General features: G+C 42.1%; 1 protein-coding gene across 5 annotated transcripts in view; it reads left to right on the plus strand.

Moving 5' to 3' along the window:
* The window catches only part of LOC122940687 (catenin delta-1-like), a 575,811-nt gene that overhangs the window by 100,156 nt on the left and 458,803 nt on the right, over window positions 1–16,852 (plus strand). For all 5 annotated transcript variants that reach the window (XM_044297389.1, XM_044297388.1, XM_044297390.1 and 2 more), the window contains 2 exons: window positions 15,750–15,815; window positions 15,898–16,035. In XM_044297389.1, coding sequence (XP_044153324.1) covers window positions 15,750–15,815; window positions 15,898–16,035 — 204 coding nt within the window. The remainder of the gene's footprint in view (window positions 1–15,749; window positions 15,816–15,897; window positions 16,036–16,852) is intronic.

Raw genomic sequence — 16,852 nt, forward strand, 5'->3', positions numbered from 1 at the left:
AAAAATGTCGGAGGAGTAGCAATTTGAAGGTCTCATTACAGTCAATGGGGAGATTTTGATTGGTTCTGTGTGGCCCCGCCCACTTTTTTGGGGCCCCGAAATGTGCCCAAAATTTTCGGGTTGACCCCATGACTAAGTGACTTAAGTTTGGCGACTTTAGCTTCAAAGGCTGGCGAGTGGGAGCGATTTGAAAATGTACCCTGTCAAAGTCTATGGGTAAAAAGGGGGCTTCCGGGGCCCGCCACGGGGGCCCCGGGGGTGGGATCGCTTATAAAAGCACAAGCAACTCGAGTTGCTATAGGTCGAAGAAGTGTAGAAAGTTTGGGGTATGTAGCCCCAAAACTGTAGGAGGAGTAGCGTATAGAAAACGCGGCTAAGAATAATAATAACTAGAATGTGTCGTTTCTGAAGAAACCACAAGATGTTGGCTTGTCGTCTGATTGGCTGTTGGTGGCTCCACCCACTTTTTTGAATTTTAATCCCAGTCCTCCAGTGACCAACTGCGCCAAGTTTCAAGACTGCGCCAATCAAAGTCTAAGAGCGGCGGCGGTTTGAATTTTTCCCATTCAAACACACGGCTGAAATTTGATTGGCCGATGTAGACTCCGCCCACTTTTATCAATTTTGACCTTTGTCTCACACTGACCCACCCTGCCGAGTTTGGGTGCTGTGGCTTAAAAACTGTGAGAATGACAGCTGTATAAAGGTTTCTTATTGAAGTCAATAGGGAAAATCTGATTGGTTGTTTGTGGCCCCGCCCACTTTTTAGCGTCCCCAAAATGAGATATACATTGTCACAGTCCGCCAGTGACCAACTGTGCCGAGTTTTATTACCCTGCCATTAACAGTCTAAGAGCAGCGGCAGTTTGAATTTTTCCCATTTAAACAAATGGCTGAAATTTGATTGGCCGTTGTAGACCCCGCCCACTTTTTAAAAATTTTGACCCCAGTCACCCAATGACCTACGGTGCCAAGTTTGGGTATTCTGGCTTAAATACTGTGAGAATGACAGCAATTTAAAGGTTTCTCATTGAAGTCAATAGGGAAAATCTGATTTGTTGTTGTTGGCTCCGCCCACTTTTTAAATTTTTGATTCCAAAGTAATCTATCACCTGATTTCAGCGATCTGAAGCCCCTGACATCAATCATGGCAGCATTTTTCAATTTTCTGGAAATTTTTTTCTCCATATTGACATCAATGAAAGAAATCTGATTGGTTGTTTTTGGCCCCGCCCACTTTTCAAAATTTTAATCCTAATCCTAAATTGCCCAACTGTACCAAGTTTGGGGAGCCTGCCATTAACAGTCTAAGAGCAGCGGCAGTTTGAAGTTTTCCCATTTAAACAAATGGCTGAAATTTGATTGGCCGTTGTAGACTCCGCCCACTTTTTCATAATTTTTGGAATCCAGTCACCCAATGACCTACGGTGCCAAGTTTGGGTATTCTGGCTTAAATACTGTGAGAATGACAGCAATTTAAAGGTTTCTCATTGAAGTCAATAGGGAAAATCTGATTGGTTGTTTGTAGCTCCGCCCACTTTTTAATGTCCCCAAAATGTGACAGAAATTTTCAGGTTGACCCCATGACTGAGTGACCCAAGTTTGGTGAGTTTCACTCCGAAGCTGTATGAGTGACAAACGTTTGCATTTTTCCAATAATACTCTATGGGAGAAAAAAAGAGGTTTTCGGGGGCCCGCCCCAGGGGCCCGGAGGGTGGGATCGGTTAACAAAGCACAAGCAAGATACTCGGGTATGTGCCGACCAAGGGTGCAAAGTTCGGTATTTATACTCCTAAATCTGTGGGAGGAGTAGCAATTTGAACGTCTCATTATAGTCAATGGGGAGAATTTGATTGGTTCTGTGTGGCCCCGCCCACTTTTTCGGGTCTCCGAAATGTTCTAACAAATTGCGCATTGACCCCATGACTAAGTGACCCAAGTTTGGTGACTTTAGTTTAAAATCTGTGCGACTGGGAGCGATTTGAAAATTTTCCCTGTCAAAGTCAATGGGAAAAACTTGGATTTTGGGGGCCCGTCCCAGGGGCCCGGAGGGTGGGATCGGGTAACAAAGCACAAGCAAGGTACTCGGGTGGGTGCCGACCAAGTCTGCAAAGTTTGGAATTTGTACTCCTAAAAATGTCGGAGGAGTAGCAATTTGAAGGTCTCATTACAGTCAATGGGGAGATTTTGATTGGTTCTGTGTGGCCCCGCCCACTTTTTTGGGGCCCCGAAATGTGCCCAAAATTTTCGGGTTGACCCCATGACTAAGTGACTTAAGTTTGGCGACTTTAGCTTCAAAGGCTGGCGAGTGGGAGCGATTTGAAAATGTACCCTGTCAAAGTCTATGGGAAAAAAGGGGGCTTCCGGGGCCCGCCACGGGGGCCCCGGGGGTGGGATCGCTTATAAAAGCACAAGCAACTCGAGTTGCTATAGGTCGAAGAAGTGTAGAAAGTTTGGGGTATGTAGCCCCAAAACTGTAGGAGGAGTAGCGTATAGAAAACGCGGCTAAGAATAATAATAATAAGAACTAGAATGTGTCGTTTCTGAAGAAACCACAAGATGTTGGCTTGTCGTCTGATTGGCTGTTGGTGGCTCCACCCACTTTTTTGAATTTTAATCCCAGTCCTCCAGTGACCAACTGCGCCAAGTTTGAAGACTGTGCCAATCAAAGTCTAAGAGCGGCGGCGGTTTGAATTTTTCCCATTCAAACACATGGCTGAAATTTGATTGGCCGATGCAGACTCCGCCCACTTTTATCAATTTTGACCTTTGCCTCACACTGACCCACCCTGCCGAGTTTGGGTGCTGTGGCTTAAAAACTGTGAGAATGACAGCTGTATAAAGGTTTCTTATTGAAGTCAATAGGGAAAATCTGATTGGTTGTTTGTGGCCCCGCCCACTTTTTAGCGTCCCCAAAATGAGATATACATTGTCACAGTCCGCCAGTGACCAACTGTGCCGAGTTTTATTACCCTGCCATTAACAGTCTAAGAGCAGCGGCAGTTTGAATTTTTCCCATTTAAACAAATGGCTGAAATTTGATTGGCCGTTGTAGACCCCGCCCACTTTTTAAAATTTTTGACCCCAGTCACCCAATGACCTACGGTGCCAAGTTTGGGTATTCTGGCTTAAATACTGTGAGAATGACAGCAATTTAAAGGTTTCTCATTGAAGTCAATAGGGAAAATCTGATTTGTTGTTGTTGGCTCCGCCCACTTTTTAAATTTTTGATTCCAAAGTAATCTATCACCTGATTTCAGAGATCTGAAGCCCCGACATCAATCATGGCAGCATTTTTCAATTTTCTGGAATTTTTTTTCTCCATATTGACATCAATGAAAGAAATCTGATTGGTTGTTTTTGGCCCCGCCCACTTTTCAAAATTTTAATCCTAATCCTAAATTGCCCAACTGTACCAAGTTTGGGGAGCCTGCCATTAACAGTCTAAGAGCAGCGGCAGTTTGAATTTTTCCCATTTAAACAAATGGCTGAAATTTGATTGGCCGTTGTAGACTCCGCCCACTTTTTCATAATTTTTGGAATCCAGTCACCCAATGACCTACGGTGCCAAGTTTGGGTATTCTGGCTTAAATACTGTGAGAATGACAGCAATTTAAAGGTTTCTCATTGAAGTCAATAGGGAAAATCTGATTGGTTGTTTGTAGCTCCGCCCACTTTTTAATGTCCCCAAAATGTGACAGAAATTTCCAGGTTGACCCCATGACTGAGTGACCCAAGTTTGGTGAGTTTCACTCTGAAGCTGTATGAGTGACAAACGTTTGCATTTTTCCAATAATACTCTATGGGAGAAAAAAAGAGGTTTTCGGGGGCCCGCCCCAGGGGCCCGGAGGGTGGGATCGGTTAACAAAGCACAAGCAAGATACTCGGGTAGGTGCCGACCAAGGGTGCAAAGTTCGGTATTTATACTCCTAAATCTGTGGGAGGAGTAGCGATTTGAACATCTCATTGTAGTCAATGGGGAGAATTTGATTGGTTCTGTGTGGCCCCGCCCACTTTTTTGGGGCCCCGAAATGTGCTAACAAATTGCGCGTTGACCCCATGACTAAGTGACCCAAGTTTGGTGACTTTAGTTTAAAATCTGTGCGACTGGGAGCGATTTGAAAATTTTCCCTGTCAAAGTCAATGGGAAAAACTTGGATTTTGGGGGCCCGTCCCAGGGGCCCGGAGGGTGGGATCGGGTAACAAAGCACAAGCAAGGTACTCGGGTGGGTGCCGACCAAGTCTGCAAAGTTTGGAATTTGTACTCCTAAAAATGTCGGAGGAGTAGCAATTTGAAGGTCTCATTACAGTCAATGGGGAGATTTTGATTGGTTCTGTGTGGCCCCGCCCACTTTTTTGGGGCCCCGAAATGTGCCCAAAATTTTCGGGTTGACCCCATGACTAAGTGACTTAAGTTTGGCGACTTTAGCTTCAAAGGCTGGCGAGTGGGAGCGATTTGAAAATGTACCCTGTCAAAGTCTATGGGAAAAAAGGGGGCTTCCGGGGCCCGCCACGGGGGCCCCGGGGGTGGGATCGCTTATAAAAGCACAAGCAACTCGAGTCGCTATAGGTCGAAGAAGTGTAGAAAGTTTGGGGTATGTAGCCCCAAAACTGTAGGAGGAGTAGCGTATAGAAAACGCGGCTAAGAATAATAATAATAAAAATAATAATAATAACTAGAATGTGTCGTTTCTGAAGAAACCACAAGATGTTGGCTTGTCGTCTGATTGGCTGTTGGTGGCTCCACCCACTTTTTTGAATTTTAATCCCAGTCCTCCAGTGACCAACTGCGCCAAGTTTGAAGACTGTGCCAATCAAAGTCTAAGAGCGGCGGCGGTTTGAATTTTTCCCATTCAAACACATGGCTGAAATTTGATTGGCCGATGTAGACTCCGCCCACTTTTATCAATTTTGACCTTTGCCTCACACTGACCCACCCTGCCGAGTTTGGGTGCTGTGGCTTAAAAACTGTGAGAATGACAGCTGTTTAAAGGTTTCTTATTGAAGTCAATAGGGAAAATCTGATTGGTTGTTTGTGGCTCCGCCCACTTTTTAGCGTCCCCAAAATGAGATATACATTGTCACAGTCCGCCAGTGACCAACTGTGCCGAGTTTTATTACCCTGCCATTAACAGTCTAAGAGCAGCGGCAGTTTGAATTTTTCCCATTTAAACAAATGGCTGAAATTTGATTGGCCGTTGTAGACCCCGCCCACTTTTTAAAATTTTTGACCCCAGTCACCCAATGACCTACGGTGCCAAGTTTGGGTATTCTGGCTTAAATACTGTGAGAATGACAGCAATTTAAAGGTTTCTCATTGAAGTCAATAGGGGAAAATCTGATTTGTTGTTGTTGGCTCCGCCCACTTTTTAAATTTTTGATTCCAATGTAATCTATCACCTGATTTCAGAGATCTGAAGCCCCCTGACATCAATCATGGCAGCATTTTTCAATTTTCTGGAAAATTTTTTCTCCATATTGACATCAATGAAAGAAATCTGATTGGTTGTTTTTGGCCCCGCCCACTTTTCAAAATTTTAATCCTAATCCTAAATTGTCCAACTGTACCAAGTTTGGGGAGCCTGCCATTAACAGTCTAAGAGCAGCGGCAGTTTGAAGTTTTCCCATTTAAACAAATGGCTGAAATTTGATTGGCCGTTGTAGACTCCGCCCACTTTTTCATAATTTTTGGAATCCAGTCACCCAATGACCTACGGTGCCAAGTTTGGGTATTCTGGCTTCAATACTGTGAGAATGACAGCAATTTAAAGGTTTCTCATTGAAGTCAATAGGGAAAATCTGATTGGTTGTTTGTAGCTCCGCCCACTTTTTAATGTCCCCAAAATGTGACAGAAATTTTCAGGTTGACCCCATGACTGAGTGACCCAAGTTTGGTGAGTTTCACTCCGAAGCTGTATGAGTGACAAACGTTTGCATTTTTCCAATAATACTCTATGGGAGAAAAAAAGAGGTTTTCGGGGGCCCGCCCCAGGGGCCCGGAGGGTGGGATCGGTTAACAAAGCACAAGCAAGATACTCGGGTATGTGCCGACCAAGGGTGCAAAGTTCGGTATTTATACTCCTAAATCTGTGGGAGGAGTAGCGATTTGAACATCTCATTGTAGTCAATGGGGAGAATTTGATTGGTTCTGTGTGGCCCCGCCCACTTTTTTGGGGCCCCGAAATGTGCTAACAAATTGCGCGTTGACCCCATGACTAAGTGACCCAAGTTTGGTGACTTTAGTTTAAAATCTGTGCGACTGGGAGCGATTTGAAAATTTTCCCTGTCAAAGTCAATGGGAAAAACTTGGATTTTGGGGGCCCGTCCCAGGGGCCCGGAGGGTGGGATCGGGTAACAAAGCACAAGCAAGGTACTCGGGTGGGTGCCGACCAAGTCTGCAAAGTTTGGAATTTGTACTCCTAAAAATGTCGGAGGAGTAGCAATTTGAAGGTCTCATTACAGTCAATGGGGAGATTTTGATTGGTTCTGTGTGGCCCCGCCCACTTTTTGGGGCCCCGAAATGTGCCCAAAATTTTCGGGTTGACCCCATGACTAAGTGACTTAAGTTTGGCGACTTTAGCTTCAAAGGCTGGCGAGTGGGAGCGATTTGAAAATGTACCCTGTCAAAGTCTATGGGAAAAAAGGGGGCTTCCGGGGCCCGCCACGGGGGCCCCGGGGGTGGGATCGCTTATAAAAGCATAAGCAACTCGAGTCGCTATAGGTCGAAGAAGTGTAGAAAGTTTGGGGTATGTAGCCCCAAAACTGTAGGAGGAGTAGCGTATAGAAAACGCGGCTAAGAATAATAATAAGAATAATAATAATAATAATAAGCTGAAACGCTTTTTGACAATCGAATAACAGTATGTTGGCTTTTACAAGCCAACATAATAAGAATAAGCTGAAACGCTTTTTGACAATCGAATAACAAGATGTTGGCTTTTACAAGCCAACATAATAATAAGCTGAAACGCTTTTTGACAATCGAATAACAGTATGTTGGCTTTTACAAGCCAACATAATAAGCTGAAACGCTTTTTGACAATCGAATAACAGTATGTTGGCTCTACAAGCCAACATAATAAGAATAAGCTGAAACGCTTTTTGACAATCGAATAACAAGATGTTGGCTTTTACAAGCCAACATAACTAGAATGTGTCGTTTCTGAAGAAACCACAAGATGTTGGCTTGTCGTCTGATTGGCTGTTGGTGGCTCCACCCACTTTTTTGAATTTTAATCCCAGTCCTCCAGTGACCAACTGCGCCAAGTTTCAAGACTGTGCCAATCAAAGTCTAAGAGCGGCGGCGGTTTGAATTTTTCCCATTCAAACACATGGCTGAAATTTGATTGGCCGTTGTAGACTCCGCCCACTTTTTCATAAATTTTTGAATCCAGTCACCCAATGACCTACGGTGCCAAGTTTGGGTATTCTGGCTTAAATACTGTGAGAATGACAGCAATTTAAAGGTTTCTCATTGAAGTCAATAGGGAAAATCTGGTTGTTGTTGGCTCCGCCCACTTTTTAAATTTTTGATTCTAAAGTAATCTGTCACCTGATTTCAGCGATCTGAAGCCCCTGACATCAATCATGGCAGCATTTTTCAATTTTCCGGAATTTTTTTTCTCCATATTGACATCAATGAAAGAAATCTGATTGGTTGTTTTTGGCCCCGCCCACTTTTCAAAATTTTAATCCTAATCCTAAATTGTCCAACTGTACCAAGTTTGGGGAGCCTGCCATTAACAGTCTAAGAGCAGCGGCAGTTTGAATTTTTCCCATTTAAACAAATGGCTGAAATTTGATTGGCCGTTGTAGACTCCGCCCACTTTTTCGTAAATTTTTGAATCCAGTCACCCAATGACCTACGGTGCCAAGTTTGGGTATTCTGGCTTAAATACTGTGAGAATGACAGCAATTTAAAGGTTTCTCATTGAAGTCAATAGGGAAACTCTGATTGGTTGTTTGTAGCTCCGCCCACTTTTTAATGTCCCCAAAATGTGACAGAAATTTTCAGGTTGACCCCATGGCTAAGTGACCCAAGTTTGGTGAGTTTCACTCCGAAGCTGTATGAGTGACAAACGTTTGCATTTTTCCGTTAAAACTCTATGGGAGAAAAAAAGAGGTTTTCGGGGGCCCGCCCCAGGGGCCCGGAAGGTGGGATCGGTTAACAAAGCACAAGCAAGATTCTCGGGTATGTGTCGACCAAGGGTGCAAAGTTCGGTATTGATACTCCTAAATCTGTGGGAGGAGTAGCGATTTGAACGTCCCATTGTAGTCAATGGGGAGAATTTGATTGGTTCCGTGTGGCCCCGCCCACATTTTCGGGTCTCCGAAATGTGCTAACAAATTGCGCGTTGACCCCATGACTAAGTGACCCAAGTTTGGTGACTTTAGTTTAAAATCTGTGCGACTGGGAGCGATTTGAAAATTTTCCCTGTCAAAGTCAATGGAAAAAACGTGGATTTTGGGGGCCCTTTCCCAGGGGCCCGGAGGGTGGGATCGGTTAACAAAGCACAAGCAAGGTACTAGGGAGGGTGCCGACCAAGTCTGCAAAGTTTGGAATTTGTACTCCTAAAAATGTCGGAGGAGTAGCAATTTGAAGGTCTCATAACAGTCAATGGGGAGATTTTGATTGGTTCTGTGTGGCCCCGCCCACTTTTGGGGGCCCCGAAATGTGCCCTAAATTTTCGGGTTGACCCCATGACTAAGTGACCCAAGTTTGGTGACTTTAGTTTAAAATCTGTGCGACTGGGAGCGATTTGAAAATTTTCCCTGTCAAAGTCAATGGGAAAAACGTGGATTTTGGGGGCCCGTCCCAGGGGCCCGGAGGGTGGGATCGGGTAACAAAGCACAAGCAAGGTACTAGGCTGGGTGCCGACCAAGTCTGCAAAGTTTGGAATTTGTACTCCCAAAAATGTCGGAGGAGTAGCAATTTGTAGGTCTCATTACAGTCAATGGGGAGATTTTGATTGGTTCTGTGTGGCTCCGCCCATTTTTTAGGGGCCCCGAAATGTTCCCAAAATTTTCGGGTTGACCCCATGACTAAGTGACTTAAGTTTGGCGACTTTAGCTTCAAAGGCTGACGAGTGGGAGCGATTTGAAAATGTACCCTGTCAAAGTCTATGGGAAAAAAGGGGGCTTCCAGGGCCCGCCCCGGGGGCCCCGGGGGTGGGATCGCTTATAAAAGCACAAGCAACTCGAGTCGCTATAGGTCGAAGAAGTGTAGAAAGTTTGGGGTATGTAGCCCCAAAACTGTAGGAGGAGTAGCGTATAGAAAACGCGGCTAAGAATAATAATAATAAAAAGAAGAATAAGCTGAAACGCTTTTTGACAATCGAATAACAGTATGTTGGCTTTTACAAGCCAACATAATAAGCTGAAACGCTTTTTGACAATCGAATAACAGTATGTTGGCTTTTACAAGCCAACATAATAAGCTGAAACGCTTTTTGACAATCGAATAACAGGATGTTGGCTCTACAAGCCAACATAATAAGAATAATAAGCTGAAACGCTTTTTGACAATCGAATAACAGTATGTTGGCTCTACAAGCCAACATAAAAAGAAGAAGAAGAAGAATAAGCTGAAACGCTTTTCGGCTGTCGAATAACAGTATGTTGGCTTTTACAAGCCAACATAATGATGTCATCTTTATTTGGAATAAAAGAAGAATTAGATCTTTTCCTAGAAGAAATTAATCACAACCAGCTAAACCTGAGATTTACTGCAAGTATTGCAAATGAAACAGAATTTTTAGATCTTAAAATTAGAACAAAAGAACAAAGGTACATTTGCAATACATTCTCGAAGCCTACCGCAAAAAATAGTTTCATACAGTTTTCCAGTTGCCATTTGCCGACTTGGTTAATCAATGTGCCCTATGGCCAGTTCCGTAGGATAAAAAGAAACTGTACACAAGATGAAGATTTTGAGGAGGAAGCGGTTAGGATGAAAGATCAATTTATGGAAAGACAATACCCCGAAAAAGTAATCAATCTAGCTCTGGAAAAAACTAGGAAACTAGACAGAAGTACCTTTTTCACGAATAAAACAAGTAAGACTGAGGCAATACAAGACAGTGAGGTTATTAATAATAAAATCATTTTTCCATTTAACAGCCACAAACGGCTACAGAAAATCATTAAAACCCATTGGCATCATATTTTAAGTGACAAAAAGATAGGCCACTTACTACCAACTAACCCGGCATTAATATTCACCAAAGTGCCTAATTTAGGTCTAAAAATAGCCCCATCAATTAAAAACCATAAAATAATAAAAAGGAGAACACCATTTTAGGCACTTGGATGAATCTAAAGGGCTTTTTTAAATGCGGGAAGTGCATGGCATGCAAGGTTAATCCCATGTGTAGAAAAATTACTACTATCTCCAACACAAAACAAATATACATGGGAGATTAAAGATTGCCTAACTTGCAACACAACAGGAGTCGTCTACCTCATTCAATGCCCCTGTAGGAGACAATATATAGGGAGAACTAAACGTCCCTTGAAGACCAGGCTAGCTGAACATATAGCTAATATCAAAAAGGGATATGACAAGCATTGTCTATCAAAACATTATAAAGATGTACATAATAAAGATCCCACAGGCCTGGTATTCATGGCATTGGAAAAGGTAGACAGACACTGGCGTGGTGGAAATTACATCAAACAGATGTCTAGGACAGAATCCAAACATATTTATCAATTTGGATCTCTGTTGCCAATGGGCTTGAATGCTGAACTAGAGATTTTTGGATTCTTGTAGACTGGGTGCCCCCAGTCCGACTCTTGCGACTCAGTCAGGCCGTTTATCGACACTGAGTCGTGGACTCTGCTGCGGGCCCCCAGTCGTACACCCTATCAGTCGAGATCTATATTCAACATCTGTATAGTCTGAACGAAATGTGCATTTTTATCCCAATATAAAATATTTTAATATTTTTCTCGCTCAAAAGTCTTTTATATATATTTTTATATTTTAAAGTGTATTTTATATTTTATGAACATTATTTGTCAATTACATATATGGTATACCATTATTTTCATTTATCCATTATCTTAAATTGTTAAAATTGGATATTCAAATGAATGACGGGTTTTAGATCAATATATGTATTAAGAAAAAATGAAGAAACAGTATCTATATATAGTATTTTTATTATTGAAGTTTTAGCACAAATATTACTATTGCAGTATTATATGTCACTTATCCAGAAAAATGACAATATCTTGCATATGCAACCTGCAATTTCAAATTGTTTTTTTGCAAAGTATAGAAAATGCTAAAAGGAATCTATAATATGAAAAACGCATGTATGCGAAAAAAAACCGCACCAAAAACACATATAAAGAAACGCATGCGTTTTCTTCTAAGTTGAAAGTCATTCCAGTTATCCAGGATTTGGTGCAATCTTTGGACATAAAAAGCGGAGAAACACAGGTGTTGTTGTACCACTGACGAAGGGATAGAGTTCCCGAAACGGGTCTGGACACACACCTGTGAAAGAAATCTCCGCAATCTATGCATGGCCATGCAAATATTAATATAAGCAGAAGAATTTGAACTATCGAGACGCCAAGCACAGAATCTTGTGTATCATTCAGGACGTATACCTCCTCCGAAACTCCGCGAAATCCCGCGAGATCAGAGAACAGTACATCACAATAGCTACAAGCTAGACGCCGGAGCTGCTCTCTGCCGCTGAATTATTCAACACGCTCACAGAAGCATTCGTATGATTCGGAGTGGAAGGTAGGAACATCACATTTGTATCCTGCTAAGTCTACACGGTACTTGATTAAACCATCGTTACTTAAGATACCAAAGTACGTGTTCACACAGGAACGGCTTGATTCGCCCGCTTATTATTATCATTGGAGTGATATCCGTGAACTGTTCTGAGTTGCGCATGAAAATTGAAGCGCTCGTTTTGTTACTAACTACTCAGATTGGCTACATTTGCACGACCTGACTTATTCGCTCATCACCAACATTGGAGTGATATTTATGAACCATTTTAAAGTGCACATGGAAATTTGATATGCAATTTTGTCATTAACTGCCCAGATTGATTATATTTATACCAGTGATTTCGGATTTTAGTAACAGTTTCTTATATATGTGAATTGTCATGTATTTTATTGGAAGTTTTTAGTTTACATTTCTAATATACGCGTTATTATTGTGATTTAATAAACATTTTATCCACAACTAACTGGTGCCAAGTGTTGAGTGCTCGCCCTAATTTTGATTTTAGCTATTTTTCCTTACTAGAGGAGGGGTGTTCCTCTTTACTGGGCTAGTAGCACCTGATCCAGAACTCTGCCTGAGGTGAGCCACCATTTTGAGTCTAAAGAATAATAATAAGCTGAAACGCTTTTTGACTATCTAATAACAATATGTTGGCTTTTACAAGGCAACATAATAAGCTGAAACGCTTTTTGACTATCGAATAACAATATGTTGGCTTTTACAAGCCAACATAATAAGCTGAAACGCTTTTTGACTATCGAATAACAATATGTTGGCTTTTACAAGCCAACATAATAATAATAATAATAAGCTGAAACGCTTTTTGACTATCGAATAACAATATGTTGGCTTTTGCAAGCCAACATAATAAGAATAAGCTGAAACGCTTTTTGACTAATAACAATATGTTGGCTTTTACAAGCCATAATAATATTATTATTATTATTATTATTATTATTATTATTGCTTTTTGACAATAGAATATCAATATATTGGCTTTTGCAAGCCAACATAATAAGAAGAATAAGCTGAAACGCTTTTTGACAATCTAATATAAATATATTGGCTTTTTCAAGCCAACATAATAAGCTGAACCACCAACGAATAACAGTATGTTGCCTTTTTCAAGCCAACATAATAAGCTGAACCACCAACGAATAACAGTATGTTGCCTTTTTCAAGCCAACATAATAAGCTGAACCACCAACGAATAACAGTATGTTGCCTTTTTCAAGCCAACATAATAAGCTGAACCACCAACGAATAACAGTATGTTGCCTTTTTCAAGCCAACATAATAAGCTGAACCACCAACGAATAACAGTATGTTGCCTTTTTCAAGCCAACATAATAAGCTGAACCAACAACGAATAACAGTATGTTGCCTTTTTCAAGCCAACATAATAAGCTGAACCAACAACGAATAACAGTATGTTGCCTTTTTCAAGCCAACATAATAATCCCCTAACTACCAGATTGTTGGGGGTCATACTGCTGGGACCCCCCACCAGAAATAAAGTTTCCTCCAGGAATATCCTATGGTGATGAGACCATATCTCCTCGTCTATAATTCCCAGCAGGCACATCTTGGGACAGAGGGGAACAGTATCTGGCACTAAATTTGACAATAAGGATGTCACATCCCTCCAAAAACTCTGTATAGTTCTACACTCCCACATCATATGCCAGAAATTGGCATTGGCCTGTTGACATCTTAAGCAATTGCCATTTCACCGAATCGAAGGCCTTGGCCGTGTCCAAAGAAGCTAGGACCCATGGCCTATCTAAGGCTCTGCCAATTTGCGTGATAACTTGCGCCCTCCTGATGTTATTGGAAGTAGACCTCCCCGGTATGAATTCAGATTGATCCTGGTGTACAATAGAGGCAACGACCCTATTCAATCTATTGGCAATCATTTTCGTAAGAACCTTTTATAATCCAGGTTTAGCAAGGATATGGGTCTGTACGAGCCACAATCTAAGGGGTCCTTATCAGGCTTCAAGATGATCACTATGGTGGCGTCATAGGAGTCTGGCAGTTTCTGTTGAGTCTTAGCCGCCTGCGGCATGCTCCTCATTCTAGGGGACAAAATGTCACCATACCTATTGTACACCTCAATCGGAATGCCACCAGGGCCGGGAGCCTTTCCAGTTGATAGACCTCGCATGGCATCCTGTATTTCTTCTAGAGTAAAATCCCCCTCCAGCATTTCCCTATCCTCAGCACTCAATTGGGGATGTGCCACCTCCTGCAAGTATGTTTCAAGCTCCTGGCTTGAATAATGTGACACTGAATTATATAATTCTTGATAGAATTCTTGGAATCTAGCAAGAATGTCCGGCGACTTTTCTTTTATCTCAACGTCCGATCCTCTTATACGCAGGACCGGAGGGGCTGAGGAATTATTCTGGGCAATATGTGCCAAAAGCTTACCTGCCTGACCTTCCTGCTCAAAAGACTGCTGTTTAAGAAAGAAAAGTTTGCGGTCACACTTTTCCTGCAGGTGTTGCATGTACTGTCTCCCTTTAAGAAGCCAGTCTACTCTATTAACCTCAGAGGGATTATCAATAAAAGCGTTCTCGGCTACCTTGCAAGTCTCCTGCAGCTCTACTTCCCTACGGTGGGACTCTCTTTTAATATAAGCTATGGATGACTTGATGCAACCCCGTAAGTAAGCTTTTAACGTCTCCCAGATAAGTAGCTCGTCTGTTGTCACCCTGCACCTCAAAGAACATATGGAGTTGATCCGGAATCCGATCATTAGACCCCATCAGGGTGAGCCAGAAGGGGTGTATATGCATTTTGTTTCCTCTCTCCCGACCATCCAACAGTAAGAACTTTGCTAACAGCGGGGCGTGATCAGAGGGCCCCTGCGGGCAGTACTCAATACTCTCCAGTTCAGTAAGGGTTAGTGCATTACCCATGATGTAGTCTATCCTGGATAAGGCACCTCTAGAGGGGGTAAAGCAAGAGTACTGCACCGTTAGGGGATGTCTCTCCCGCCATAGGTCCAGCCATCCCATTTCAGTGGCCACTTTCAGGAGTGCTGACCACTCCATCAATTTCAGGCGGGCTCAATAGGGTACGAGGGCACCTTTCTCATAATTGGTGGCATCCCAGCAGTAGGACCCTCCCTGTCCTGTGTATAGGGAGTAACTTGTTATAACCAGAATACCCCTTTTAAAGAGTAGTGCATAAACTAATGGCCACTATTCGGAATTAATGGAGGCAGAAGGAGTTGCTAAGGTAACAGGCAGAGGAATTACCTCCGTGTGGGATGCCACCGGAGATCCTCGCCATCCACCTGCCTGCCACACTATTTCTTAAATAAGCCTTCACAATTTTATGCGTCCATACTACATGCACTATTACTAGCACTCCATATTGTGCACTACAACTAGCACCCCAGCACAGTGTACCATCCCTGGTGCACAGGCACAGACTTTTCCCCCTTCTTTTTTTTTTCTACTCTTCTACTTTTTATCATTATTATAATTTTTTATTTTATTTTTTGTCTATTTTTCACCAATTATTTTATCTTTGGAATACCAGACATTCTCCCTGGGACATTATAAGACAATTTTGCATCCGGATTACTATACTACTCACCATATTTATTTTTTTATATCTATATTTATCCATTTATTTTATATGCTCCAGTCCGGAATACTGTATCAATTCTTTATACTGGCTGGGTGAGCCAGTCAGACATAGAGCACCTTGCATGGTATTAGATGGGTGAGCACCCACACAACTTATTGCCTAAAATACAGATCCTGCTAGTAGATAAACTCAAAGCTGTGCAGGAAAAACTGCTGATCATTTTTAATGAAGACCACTTGAAAAAAAAATTTTTATCTTAAAAAGAGTACAATGTAAAAATAAACTAAATGCCACCACAGGTGTACATAGCTTTTAACTAATTGTGATCTTGATTGAGGTTTACGTTTTTTGCTTTTGTTTCTAACTCCTGTAAACCTCTTTCTTGCAGAACAGGCGAGTCACCGACTCCACAGAGGGACAGAGAAAGAAATATCCAGATATAAAAGCTATACAGGTGAGGATAACTCATATAAAATCTAAATGTGTAACTGGCTGGACTTTTATGTTAACCTACTTGTTTGATGCCCCTACAATAGGATCATTCACCTTGTGTGTACTCGTCGGTCAGGATGGAGAATAATGGTCGTACTGCAGATGAAAATTATGTTTTAGATGATGAGCCATTGTACTTATCCTACAGTATGTCTGAGGAACCCCGTCACATGGATATCCCAGTAAGTGTAAATTTGCATGTGAGGTGTTGTGTGTGTGTGGGGTTTTTTTTTTTTTTTTTTTTTTTAAATATGCATTCTCTTCTGTTCAGTTCAGTTTTGTCCCCATTGACAATGAATGGGGACAAACGGAAGCGTGTTTGTTTTTTTTCCGGTATGGAGACCCCTATGATTGCTCTCAATACCGGAAAACTAAAATGCTAGTGTGAAAGTAGCCCAAAAAATGGCAAATAGTGTGTGTGTCTGTGTGCTTAAATATTTTTTATTTTTTTTTCAGTTACTAGTTAATGGTTCAATTCTGATGCAGAACTTCATGGCACTCTGCCAATGAATGCTTGGAGTCGGGTTCCCATCCCATGTATAACAATAAAGAAAACTCCCGCAGTTATGATGCAGAAGGGTGAAGGCGCAACTACCTACTCGTGCAACTGCACGCTACCCTTATTCTCTGAGCGCAGCCATCCAGTGTGATAAAGGCCATATCCGGACAAAATGTCACTATGTACAAGCTGCACTTCAATAAAAAAATCACCCTTCTGCATCATAACTGCTGGAGTTTTCTTTATAGTTAATAGTTCATACATTTGTGGGCATGGTTTTAGGTTCCTTTCACACGAGCGAGTTTTCTTCGCATGTGCAATGAGTGATGTGAACGCATAGCACCCGCACTGAATCTTGACCCATTCATTTCAATGGGTCTGCATGAAAAACGCAGCATGTTCTATATTTTGCGTTTTTCACGCAGCCCATGCCCCATAAAAGTGAATGGGGCTTCAGCGAAAAAAACGCATTGCATCCGGAATCACTGATGGTTGCTAGG

Source organism: Bufo gargarizans, chromosome 6 (genome assembly GCF_014858855.1).
Source record: "Bufo gargarizans isolate SCDJY-AF-19 chromosome 6, ASM1485885v1, whole genome shotgun sequence".
NCBI lineage: Eukaryota > Metazoa > Chordata > Amphibia > Anura > Bufonidae > Bufo > Bufo gargarizans.